Below are 12,110 nucleotides of genomic sequence, written 5' to 3'. Positions count from 1 at the left end.
GTGTTCTGTGCTGTAGTCCCAGGTGTGTAGCTGGTGGTATGTTGATATCATTCTTAGTGTGAACATGATTACTTTTGCATTCTCTCCATCACACACACCTCGCCTCCCCCTCACCAACTTACATTTCTTGTCCACAACAGAAGGAGGTGACAGCACTTGAAAAGCAAACTCTGGAACAGAAGGTGAAGAGCGAGTTGGAAATGAAAGCCCAGAATGAAAAGGCAGAGCACCTGAGAAAGGATCTGACTGAGAAGGAGACTGCATGTTTCAACCTGCAGAAGGAACACAAGGTAAACTTGCAACGTCACTTGATGCCATCTATAGAGGTAACAATTGCAGACCCCCTGGAATCTGCTCACTGTGTTCATTAGGCTTGGGAACTTGCAAATACAGGCACTCCCGGACGTGCACACAACCTCGCACTCACGAAAACAATTCTTTAGGCCAGCTGCGTCATATCTGAGTGCGCTCGCACCTTCGCATGCGGCTGTTTCTGCAAGCCAGTCAGCTGCCCTCGTGGATGCTCCCTCCATGTTGGAGCCCCCACAGTGGTCTCCACCTTGGAGCTCCTCCACCCCCCGTGGTCTCCACCTTGGAGCTCCTCCCCCCCGTGGTCTCCACCTTGGAGCTCCTCCCTCTGCGGTCTCCACCTTGGAGCTCCTCCTCCCGTTGTCTCCACCTTGGAGCTCCTCCATCCCCCGTGGTCTCCACCTTGGAGCTCCTCCATCCCTCGTGGTCTCCACCTTGGAGCTCCTCCCTCTGCGGTCTCCACCTTGGAGCTCCTCCTCCCGTTGTCTCCACCTCCTCCTCCCCGTGGTCCTTGGAGCCCTCCATCCCTGGGTCTCCACTTGGAGCTCTCCCCCTGCGGTCTCCACCTTGGAGCTCCTCCATCCCCGTGGTCTCCACCTTGGAGCTCCTCCATCTCCTGCGGTCTCCACCGTGGAGCTCCTCCATCCCCCGTGGTCTCCACCTTGGAGCTCCTCCCCCTGCGGAGCTCCTCCATCCCCCGTGGTCTCCACCTTGGAGCTCCTCCATCCCCCGTGGTCTCCACCTTGGAGCTCCTCCCCCTGCGGTCTCCAGCTCCTCCCCCCGCGGTCTGGAGCTCCTCCCCCCGTGGTCTCCACCTTGGAGCTCCTCCACCCCTCGTGGTCTCCACCTTGGAGCTCCTCCCCCTGCGGTCTCCACCTTGGAGCTCCTCCATCCCCCGTGGTCTCCGCGTTGAACAGTAAATGTACTTGTGTGCTGTGGCACCTCCGTTTCTGACTTGCACAAGGATCTGCAGAGGTCGCAGAGTGTCTACATCTAATTACATGGGGTGGGCACAGCTGGTACATGGGGTGGGCACAGCTGGTACATGAGGTGGGCACAGCTGGTACATGGGGTGGGCACAGCTGGTACATGGGGTGGCACAGCTGGTACATGGGGTGGCACAGCTGGTACATGGGGTGGCACAGCTGGTACATGGGGGTGGCACAGCTGGTACATGGAGTGGGCACAGCTGGTACATGGGGTGGCACAGCTGGTACATGGGTTGGGCACAGCTGGTACATGGGGTGGCACAGCTGGTACATGGGGTGGGCACAGCTGGTGGAGCCGGCTTCCCCACATCACTGGAGGCCCGGGTGTGCGGACCTGAACCTGAACTTGGGTGATGTCTGTGTCGAGTTTGCACGTTCTCCCTGTGACCACGTGGGTTTCCTCTGGGTGTCCCGGTTTCACACTACATCACAAAGATGTGTGGGTTTGTAGGTTAATTGGCCTCCATCAATTGTCCCTAATGCGTGGGGAGTGGGTGTAACAGAGAACTAATGTGTGAACAATGGGATGCATGGACTCAGTGGGCCGAAGGGCATTTCCATGCTGTATCTCTGAATGACCATCAACCTTCCATAGCCTGTACTTATTGCCTCTGCAGTTGTGGAAGTATCAAGCTGCCCCTTTGAGCCCCTGGTCCCACTGTTATTGAGCAGAGCCTGAGGATTTAGACAGTGATTTGGGCAGAACGTTGCTATGTGCTGATCAGCTCCGCTTCCTTTCCTTTCTAAGAGCTTGCTGGCAAAGATGGAGACATCACAAGCGTCCCTTGAGCAACTGAAGCAGAAACATGAGAAAGCTGTGGAGAAACTGAAACAACTCCAGCAAGAAAGCAAGCGTCTCAAAGTGGAAATCAGTGCAAAGGAGACAGAGTTGACAAGGTAAAAGGGAATGGTGTTCATTGTTCTAGCACCTTTCATAGAAACATAGAAATTAGGTGCAGGAGTAGGCCATTCGGCCCTTCGAGCCTGCACCGCCATTCAATATGATCATGGCTGATCATCCAACTCAGTATCCCGTACCTGCCTTCTCTCCATACCCCCTGATCCCCTAGGCCACAAGGGCCACATCTAACTCCCTCTTAAATATAGCCAATGAACTGGCCTCAACTACCCTCTGTGGCAGAGAGTTCCAGAGATTCACCACTCTCTGTGTGAAAAAAGTTCTTCTCATCTCGGTTTTAAAGGATTTCCCCCTTATCCTTAAGATGTGACCCCTTGTCCAGGACTTCCCTCACATAGGGAACAATCTTCCTGCCTCTAGGCTGTCCAACCCCTTAAGAACTATGTATGTTTCTATAAGATCCCCTCTCAATCTCCTAAATTCTAGAGAGTATAAACCAAGTCTATCACTGTGTGGGGACATCTCAAAGTATGTGCAGACAATGAGGGGCTGTTACAATATAGAGGGAGCACCACAGAGGAAGATTACCACTGCGACCGATGGCTTGTTTTATCAGAAAGACACAAAATGCTGGAGTAACTCAGCGGGACCGGCAGCATAGAAGGAAGGGGAGACGTTTCGGGTCGAGACCCTTCTTGAGACTGAGAGTTGGGGGAGTGGGAGACACAGGGATAAGTAAGGGTAAAGGGCCTGTCCCACTTAGGTGATAAGTAATGCCCCTGTCCCACTTAGGAAACCTGAACGGAAAACCTCTGGAGACTTTGCACCCTACCCAAGGTTTCCGTGCGGTTCCCAGAGGTTGCAGGTGGTTGCCGGAGGTTGCAGGTAGTGGAAGCAGGTAGGGAGACTGACAAAAACCTCCGGGAACCGCACGGAAACCTTGGGTGGGGCGCAAAGTCTCCAGAGGTTTCCGTTCAGCTTTCCTAAGTGGGACGGGGGCATAAAAAGGGTAAAGGTTGACTTTTAACTTCTCCCTCCAAGCGGGACATGAGGAGGAATCGGACTGTCATACTCCCCCCCCCCACCACCCCCTGCATCTTCCCATGGAAGATCTCTTCAGAGGAATTAAACAAGTCACACTATTGCTGGGATCTCGACTCTTTGAGTTTGGGTTGCACTGGCCCAAAGTGGAATCAGATGGAAAACATTAGGTGTGAATGGCAGTATTCAACAAATAATTGTGAATGTTCTGCATTTTATGCAAACAGCATTTGGCAACATGTATTTTGACTTTTATGTATTTTTGGATCTTTGATTTGCAGTTTGACGGAAGTAAAGAATAAAACCGCGAGTGAGTTGAAAGCTGCACAGGAGAACCTCGAACTAGTCCGGGTAAGGCCATTAACATCCGGGCACTGGCTTGTGTTGACAGCCCTCTGCGTGTGGGAGAGATTGGGGGAACATTGACTGAGACTGATGGTTATAACATAGCAAGAGATGTCGATGGGATAGACAGTGAGTACTTCCCCTGAACACATCTGTTCCCAACTTCCAAGTTCCCTTCTGCAGGATGCAAGGAAAATGGGAATTTTGCTCCAACGACATCCTGGAAAGCCAGCAAGAGTTAATCTTGGTAAATGAAGAAAAGATGCACAATGTACTAGACCCTATTCAGTCTGAAGAAGGGTTTCGGCCCGAAACGTTGCCTATTTCCTTCGCTCCTTAGATGCTGCTGCACCCGCTGAGTTTCTCCAGCACCATCATTTCAGAACCTTTTGTCCTGCCCCTTCCTCTCTTCCTGCTTTCTCCCCCACCCCCCTTCCCCCAGTCACAATCAATCTGAATGTGGCTCAGCACTTCAACTCCCCCTCCCACTCCGTCTCCGACCTCTCTGTCCTGGGTCTCCTCCATGGCCACAGCGAGCAGCACCGGAAATTGGAGGAACAGCACCTCATATTCCGTTTGGGGAGTCTGCATCCCGGGGGCATGAACATCGAATTCTCCCAATTTTGTTAGTCCTTGCTGTCCCCCCCCTGCCATCCTCTCCTCCCATCCCCCAGCCTTCGGGCTCCTCCTCCTTTTCCCTTTCTTGTCCCCGCCCCCGATCAGTCTGAAGAAGGGTTTCCTATTCCTTCGCTCCATAGATGCTGCTGCACCCGCTGAGTTTCTCCAGCTTTTTTGTGTAACCTACAATCAATCTGAAGATGAGTCGCCTATCCACGTTCTCCAGAGATGCTGCCTGACCCGCTGAGTTACTCAGCATTTTGTGCCCTCTTCTGTATATTGTTCCTCGCGTGTGGGTAGGCAGTGGATTCTGAATTGGGGAATGTGGATGGAATAGGTTACAGGGAAAACTTACAAAGAATGAGGTTGCTCTGCCTTGATGGACAGAAATGGCTACCACCCGTGCTATCAGGAAATGTTATTGGAGATTTCCGAGCACCCATCGTAAGATCGTAAGACAGGAGCATAATTGGGCCATTCGGCCCATCGAATCTACTCCACCAGTCAAACATGGCTGGTCTATTTTTCTCTCTCAACCTTTCTCCCTCTTCTCCCAGTAACCTACGATCACCCCAACTAATCAAGAACCTATCTACCTCCACTTTGAAAACGCACAAAGACGGCCTCCAGCGCTGTCTGTAGCAATGAGTTCCACAGATCCACCTAACCTCCGGCTAAAGAAACTAGTTTAGTTTAGGGATGCAGCACGGAAACGGGCCCTTCAGCCCGTCAGGTCCGCACCTACCAGCAATTCCCGCACATTAACGCTGTCGACACACCAGGGACAGTTTAGAATTATACCAAGCCAGTTTACCTACAAACGAGTACGGCTTTGGAGTGTGGGAGGAAACCTGTGCACCCGGAGAAAACCCACGCAGCACATGGGGAGAACGTGCAAACTCCGTACAGACGAGTACCTGGGTCTCTAACACTTTAAGGCAGCATTTCCACCGTGCTGCCCAAACAATTTTTCCTCACCTCCTTTCTATAGGTACGTCCTTTCATTCTGAGGCTGTGCCCTTTGGGCCTAGACCAGTGGTTCCCAACCTTTTTTTGGCCATGCCCCACCTAATCACCTCTAAAATCCTGATGCCCCCCCCTTGCTTTCCCTTGAGAGAAAACGGAGGAAATAGATATTATAAGGGTAACTTAGCAAAAGCTCTTTGAATCGCATTTCTAAATCCAATTCAATAAATAAGGTTCTCCCATGACCTCGCGCGTTTCGTGCGACGTGCATGAAGAGCGATGGCGCGGTGATTATGTAATAACTACACAATAAAGACCTTTTTTACCCAAAAAAAAATATTTACTCAAAATAACATCTGAAACATAAACTACATATGTTTACCTGATGGAAAATCCAAAAAAATAAAAATCGAAAATTTGGACCCGGACCTCCTCAATTGCCCCCCTTAAAAATCAAATTGCCCCACGTTGGGAACCACTGGCTTAGACTCTCTGCATCAACAGCATCAGGCTCTTGAACATTGCACAACTCTAACCTCCACACCTGCCACACCTGACAGTTAAACATTTCTACCACCTTGCCCAACAGGAGTCTACCAGCTCCCAAGTGAGAGGCAGGCGAATTCCAGTGTCCTCCAACTTGTTTTTATTTTCTGCCGAATAATTGTCGTTCTTTTCCATTTCTGTTCGCTCGCCAGTTTGACGTCGAAACCCAAAAGAAAGAAAACGAGAAGCTGAAGGAGAATCTGAAGAAGTTGGCGGAGGTGCAGAGCCTGCAGCAGGAGTGCGTGGTGGAGATCAGTCGGCTGCGTCAAGCCCTGAGCAAGTCTGAGGAGCTGAAGGCTTCCAACGCCAAAGCTATAGAACAGGTACCCGCTACCCCCAGCTCGTTTGTCCCTGCCCTAACACCGTCCCTTCTGTTTCCTCTCTCTCCTTGTCACCTTATTCATGAAGGGAATAGACGCACAGAGACTCTTGCCCAGAGTTAAGGAATCGATAGTCAACGAGTGATCAATGATCGGTGCTTTCTTAGCCTGGTCGAAGTATCCATGCTGTATCTCTTAACAAGGCAGGCAAGGGTTAATGATTGGGGACGATCAGCCATGATCGCAATGAATGGCGGTGCTGGCTCGAAAGGCCGAATGGCCTCCTCCTGCACCTACTTTCTATGTTGACAAAACTAAGCACTAGAAAGCTGAGATACTCATGTCGGCTATGTCCAGCGATCCCCGCACATTAACACTATCTGCTCACAGTAAGGACAATGTATAGGATCTTCTAGCGGTGTACAAAATCATGAGAGGAATAGATTGGGTAGATGCGCATCGCTTGCTCAGACTAGGGGAATCAAGGAGGAGAAGGGTGTAAGGTGAGGGGGGGAAAGAGTTAATAGGAACCTGAGGGGTATCTTTTTCACACCAAGGGTGGTGGTGTACGGAACTAGCTACCGGTGGAGGTAGTTGATGCAGGTACATTCACAAGAAACATTCACACAGGTATATGGATAGTGGGAGTTAATGGGATATGGGCCAAATGCAGGCAGGTGGGGCTAGTGTAGATGAGACATATTGGCCGGTGTGGGCAAGTTGGGCCGAAGGAACTGTTTTTCATGCTGTATTACCCTTGCACAATCACCTCTTCCACTCTATCCAGGTTAGAACATAGAAGAGTACAGCACAGAAACAGGCCCTTCAGCCCACTATGTCCATGCTGTACATTATGACAGGTTAAAGTAATCTCCTCTGCCTCACATGATCCATATCCCTCCATTCCCTGAGTATCCACGTGCCTATCTGAAAGCTTATTCACTGCTAGAATCGTATATGCCTCCACTGCTCTCTGTCATTTTATTAATTTGCCCCATTATTATTTGCCCTCTCACCCTCGAGCTATGCTGTGTAGTTTTTAGTTTTAGAGATACAGTGCGGCAACAGGCCCTTCGGCCCACCAGCTCCGCGCTGACCAGCGATCCCCGCACATTAACACTATCCTACACCCACTGGGGACAATTGTTACATTTACCGAGCCAATTTAATAATAACTTTAATAATAATAACTTTATTTATAAAGCGCTTTTAGACAGCATCAGTTACCACAAAGTGCTGTACATGGGAAGTCAACAAAAAGTTATTACAAACTATTAAAACCATTAAGACGACAGGACTATAAAAACAGTAAAAATTAAAAGACATTTAAAAGCACTAAAACAGGAACAAAGTCTCAGCCAGTGTCGAAAGCCAGTGAATAATAGTGAGTTTTTAGGGAGGATTTAAAGATGGACAGTGAGGGGGACCTGTCTGACATTACAGCGGCAAGGTGTGAAAGTGCCGGGGAATGAATGTGAAAAGGATCTTTCCCCTGTGAGCTTCCGCTAGGACCTTGACCTCAAGGAGCAGCTGATCCGCTGAGGAGGACCGGGTATTTAGCATATAGGTGGAGCAGCTCTGAGAGGTAATTCACTGGGAGGCGAGGCCATGGGTATGATTTAAAAACAAATAAAAGAATTTGTTAAAATGAACTCGAAAGTGCACGGGAGCCATTCCAAGGGAGGCCAAAATTGGCCCTGATGTGCTCCCTCTTTCGAGTTCCGGTTAAAAGGCGAGCGGCAGCATTTTGGACCAACTGGAGACGAGCCAACGAAGCTCGTGAGACTCCAGAGTAGAGCGCGTTACAGTAATCCAGCCGAGATTAAATAAAGGCGTGAATTACTGTCAATTTACCCTCAAACCTGTACGTCTTTGGAGTGTGGGAGGAAAGCGAAGATCTCGGGAGAAAACCCCGCACAGGTCACGGGGAAAACGTGCAAAGTCCGTACAGACAGAACCCGTAGTCGGGATCAAACCCGGGTCCCCGGCGCTGCATTCGCTGTAAGGCAGCAACTCTACCGCTGTGCCACCATGACAGCCCTATCAAATGTTGTCTGGGTCTGTACTCGCTGGAGTTTAGAAGGATGAGGGAGGGGGGGGACCTCTTTGACATTACCGAATAGTGAAAGGCCTGGATTGAGTGAATGTGGAGAGGATATTTCCATGTGGGAATATCTAGGACCAGAGTAAAGGGACAAGGCTTTACTAAGGAGATGAGGAGGAATTTATTTAGTCAGAGGCTGGTGAATCTGTGGAATTCACTGTGGAGGCCAATGCCAGTGGGTATGGTTAAAGTGGGAGATTGTCAGGTCCTTGGTTAGTAATGGCCCTGTCCCACGGTACGAGTTCATTCCAGGAGCTCTCCCGAGTTTGCCCTGATTCGAACTCGGAGATTTACGGTAATGGCCGCCCGTGGTTACTCGGTGATCTCGTGGAAATTTTTTAACATGTTGAAAAATCTTAATAAGTCTCCCCGTACTTACCTGCCTGTAGTGCTACGAGCCGCTAAGAGAAGTCCCCGAGCTCCGACGTACCCGGTACATTCATTCTCCGTGCTTACCACGAGTTTGATTTTTTTTTTTTTAACTCGGGAGAGCTCTTGGAATGAACTCGTACCGTGGGTTCTGGGGAGAAGGCAGGAGAATTGGGGTTGAGAGGGAAAGATTGAATGGCGGAGTAGACTCGATGGGCCGAATGGCCTAATTCTGCTCCCCTGACTGGTAACCTCTGTCCTTGTTCGCACCGGCAGCTCCAGGAGCAGGTGGAGAAGCTGCAGCAGTGCCTGAAGGAGATGGAGGAGAAGGTGGAAGAGTCCAGGCAGCAACAAGCCCAGACCAGGGAGGAGCTGAGAGCAGCACAGGCCGCTCAGCAGCAGAGTGAGAAGAAGCTGTCTGAGGCCCAGCAGGAGATCCAGCACTGGAAAAGCAAGTTTGAGACCGTCGACCAAATCTTTTCAAGGAAAGAGGTAATGATGCCGGATAACCACTTCAAAATATGTCCACGGGTTGTTCAATGTAGCTGGTAAAGGCACTGAAAGTATCCAATGTCCTTGAAGTTGTGGTAGCAACTCCTTCCATTTGTCTCGCACTTTTATACAGTTTTAGAACTGTGCATGTGGGCAGAATCACACAGGAACTGTACAGTTTGTCCAATCTCTCTCTATGTAGCTTTAGGAGATTAGATTAGAGAGATAAGACCCCTTCGGCCGACGGAGTCCGCTCCGACCAGCAATCACCGTACACTAACGCTATCCAACACACTAGGGACAATTTACAATTTTCACCTAAGACAATTAACCTGTACGTTTTGTTTAGAGATACAGATATAGTTTAGGAAACGGGCCCTTCGGCCCACCGAGCCCGTGCCGACCAGCGATCCCTGTTAGACTGGCTCACACAACACACAAGGGCCAATTTACAATTTGTACCCAAGTCAGTTAACCGACAAGCTTGCACGTCTTTGAAATGTATAAGTGAAACCAGAGCACCCAGGGGAAGCACAAGCAGTCACGGCGAACATACAAACTCCACACAGACAGCATCCATTGTCAAAATTGATCCTGGGGCTCTGGTGCTATAAGGCAGCAGCTCTACAGCTGCTACACTGCCATGCGATCTCCCAGAAAGTCCGACATCCTGCCACATATCAATAGGTGTGTTGGTTACTAGGGCAATTGGCGATAGTAAATTGCCCCAAGTGTGTGTGTGTGCGTGTGTGTGTGTGGCCGTGTGTGTGTGTGGCCGTGCGTGTGTGTGTGTGTGGCCTTGTGTGCGTGCGTGCGCGTGCGTGCGTGTGTGTGTGTACAACATGAGAATCAAGGGAACCTTAGAAACGTCCAGCGCAGGAACAGGCCCTTCGGCCCACGGTGCCTGTGCCGTACATGATGCCAGGATAACCTCATCTAATTTCCCATTCTCTGCATATCCAAGTGACTGTTCCACACTGCCTTGTGCCACAACAAATAGAAAGAGTGCTCAGAGATCACGGTGCCGTTCTCGTAACCTGTCCAGTATCGGGGGGGGGGATCCTGAATACTGTAGCAAAACACCGAAGCAATAGCAGGCATCTCGAGGCTAAGGAATGGTTCCACCAAAGCTGCTTTATCCTTAAACTGTGACCCCCAGTTCTGGGCTTCCGCAACATCGGGAACAATCTTCCTGCATCTAGCCTGTCCAACCCCTTAAGAATTTTGTAAGTTTCTATAAGATCCCCCCCTCAATCTTCTAAATTCTAGCGAGTACAAGCCGAGTCTATCCAGTCTTTCTTCATATGAAAGTCCAGACATCCCAGGAATCAGTCTGGTGAACCTTCTCTGTACTCCCTCTATGGCAAGAATGTCTTTCCTCAGATTAGGAGACCAAAACTGTACGCAATACTCCAGGTGTGGTCTCACCCAAGACCCTGTACAACTGCAAGACCCTGTACAACTGCCGATCGGATTTGTGCTTCTTCACACTGAGTTTGTGGGCACTTGGAGCGCATAGAGGCCAAACACTGCCAGTGTAGGGAACACTTAGCATCCACTTGCACCAACCATTAGTACTTGGCCCCGCTGTCAGAATGAGTAAAATATACCAGTCACAATATATACGTCAAATATATATGTCCAAATAAACAGGCTCAGGAGTGGAGGAAGCAAGTCATCCTTGATGCTGATGGACTACCTTTCAAACAGGACTGAAAGATACACAATTATGACCAATAGTTGGCCTTTTATTGACGTGTAAATCTGCAATTCCTGAAGATAAGTTGTTCCATTGGTTCATATTACATACACGGCCTTGCATCTGAAGCCAATACGTTGCTTGCTGGGTGGCTGATATTATAGATTTATGTCTGTTTGCTGAAGAATCTGCGTCTGGTAAGCCACACGAGGGATTTCTTCATTTCCTCTCCCCGTCTAAGCCGCAGTGTACTCAAAATAGTTTCCAGCACAGGTCTTGCTGTGTGATGGTTCCAGCTTTTTCATGATATCACTGAATCCATCATCTAGTTTGCAGCTCCGTGTATGTATTTTGGGCTAGGTTGATCAAACTCCCAACTGCATGGCTACGAAAAATCAGTAAGTAAGTTTGCAATCATAAAATAAGTTCAACTTTACTTGGCCTTTGGTGTAGTGCATGTGATTCTAAGTCAATAGTACGTCTTACTTTTAAGAAATCTTGTTGATTGATTAGGGCTGATACCGTGCTGTACAGTCTTAGCCACTGTGAATATTGAAACAGGAACTGCAGAGGCTGGTTTACACAAAAGGACACAATGTGCCGGAGTAATTCTGGGGGTCAGGCAGCATCTCTGGAAAAACGCGGGTAGGTGATGTTTCAGGTCAGAAGGATGAAACATTACCTATCCACATTCTCCAGAGATGGCCTGGCCCACTTTGTGTCCATATCAAGTGAATATCTTGAACTTTATATACAACTTTATCCAAACTCTAGGTGGTTAAAGCAGAACACAATATAAATGTTGTACCGTGGTTTATTTCTCTGTCTTATCCACATTGGTGTTGTTTTGGGTTCTTCACTCAAATGCAGTTACTAACTGAAATGGTCATTTGATAGCCTTGCATTCTGCTTGCTGTCATGACGGGTGGCTTCCTACATGTACAGGTTTCAGGTGGCAATAGACAATAGGTGCAGGAGTAGACCATTCGGCCTTTCGAGCCAGCACCGCCATTCAATGTGATCATGGCTGATCATCCCCAATCGGTACCCCGTTCCTGCCTTCTCCCCATATCCCCTGACTCCGCTATTTTTAAGAGCCCTATCTAGCTCTCTCTTGAAAGCATCCAGAGAACCTGCCTCCACCGCTGATATTTGCAACTTCAGGTAGTAACATAACGTGTGTGTAATGTGATCTCGCCTACACGCAGGTACTCCATGACAGGTGTAAGGGCCACATCTAACATTAGCCAAACCCTCAACGCACATGGCAGAAGTCAGACTTTGGAAAAATCTTCGAATCCCCCTCATCCTTATCCCCCTTGTCCCTTCCCCATATAACTTCCTGCACGCTGAGAGCATTTTGTAAGTTCATAAATCTCCTATAGAAGCAGAATTTTCTTCATAAGCCATTCTCAGTCAAACCTTCTCTGCACCCCTCTATGACAGGTGTAAG

General features: G+C 49.2%; 1 protein-coding gene across 4 annotated transcripts in view; it reads left to right on the top strand.

Moving 5' to 3' along the window:
- LOC129710113 (tax1-binding protein 1 homolog B-like) overlaps nucleotides 1–12,110 on the top strand; it is a 48,132-nt gene that overhangs the window by 12,341 nt on the left and 23,681 nt on the right. For all 4 annotated transcript variants that reach the window (XM_055656854.1, XM_055656851.1, XM_055656853.1 and 1 more), the window contains exons 7-11: nucleotides 141–290; nucleotides 2,047–2,195; nucleotides 3,480–3,549; nucleotides 5,826–5,996; nucleotides 8,743–8,958. In XM_055656854.1, coding sequence (XP_055512829.1) covers nucleotides 141–290; nucleotides 2,047–2,195; nucleotides 3,480–3,549; nucleotides 5,826–5,996; nucleotides 8,743–8,958 — 756 coding nt within the window. The remainder of the gene's footprint in view (nucleotides 1–140; nucleotides 291–2,046; nucleotides 2,196–3,479; nucleotides 3,550–5,825; nucleotides 5,997–8,742; nucleotides 8,959–12,110) is intronic.

This window comes from Leucoraja erinacea, chromosome 27 (assembly GCF_028641065.1).
Source record: "Leucoraja erinacea ecotype New England chromosome 27, Leri_hhj_1, whole genome shotgun sequence".
Lineage (NCBI taxonomy): Eukaryota > Metazoa > Chordata > Chondrichthyes > Rajiformes > Rajidae > Leucoraja > Leucoraja erinaceus.
Note: the sequence above shows the minus strand (reverse complement) of the source record. Positions and strands in the feature narration are given on the sequence as shown.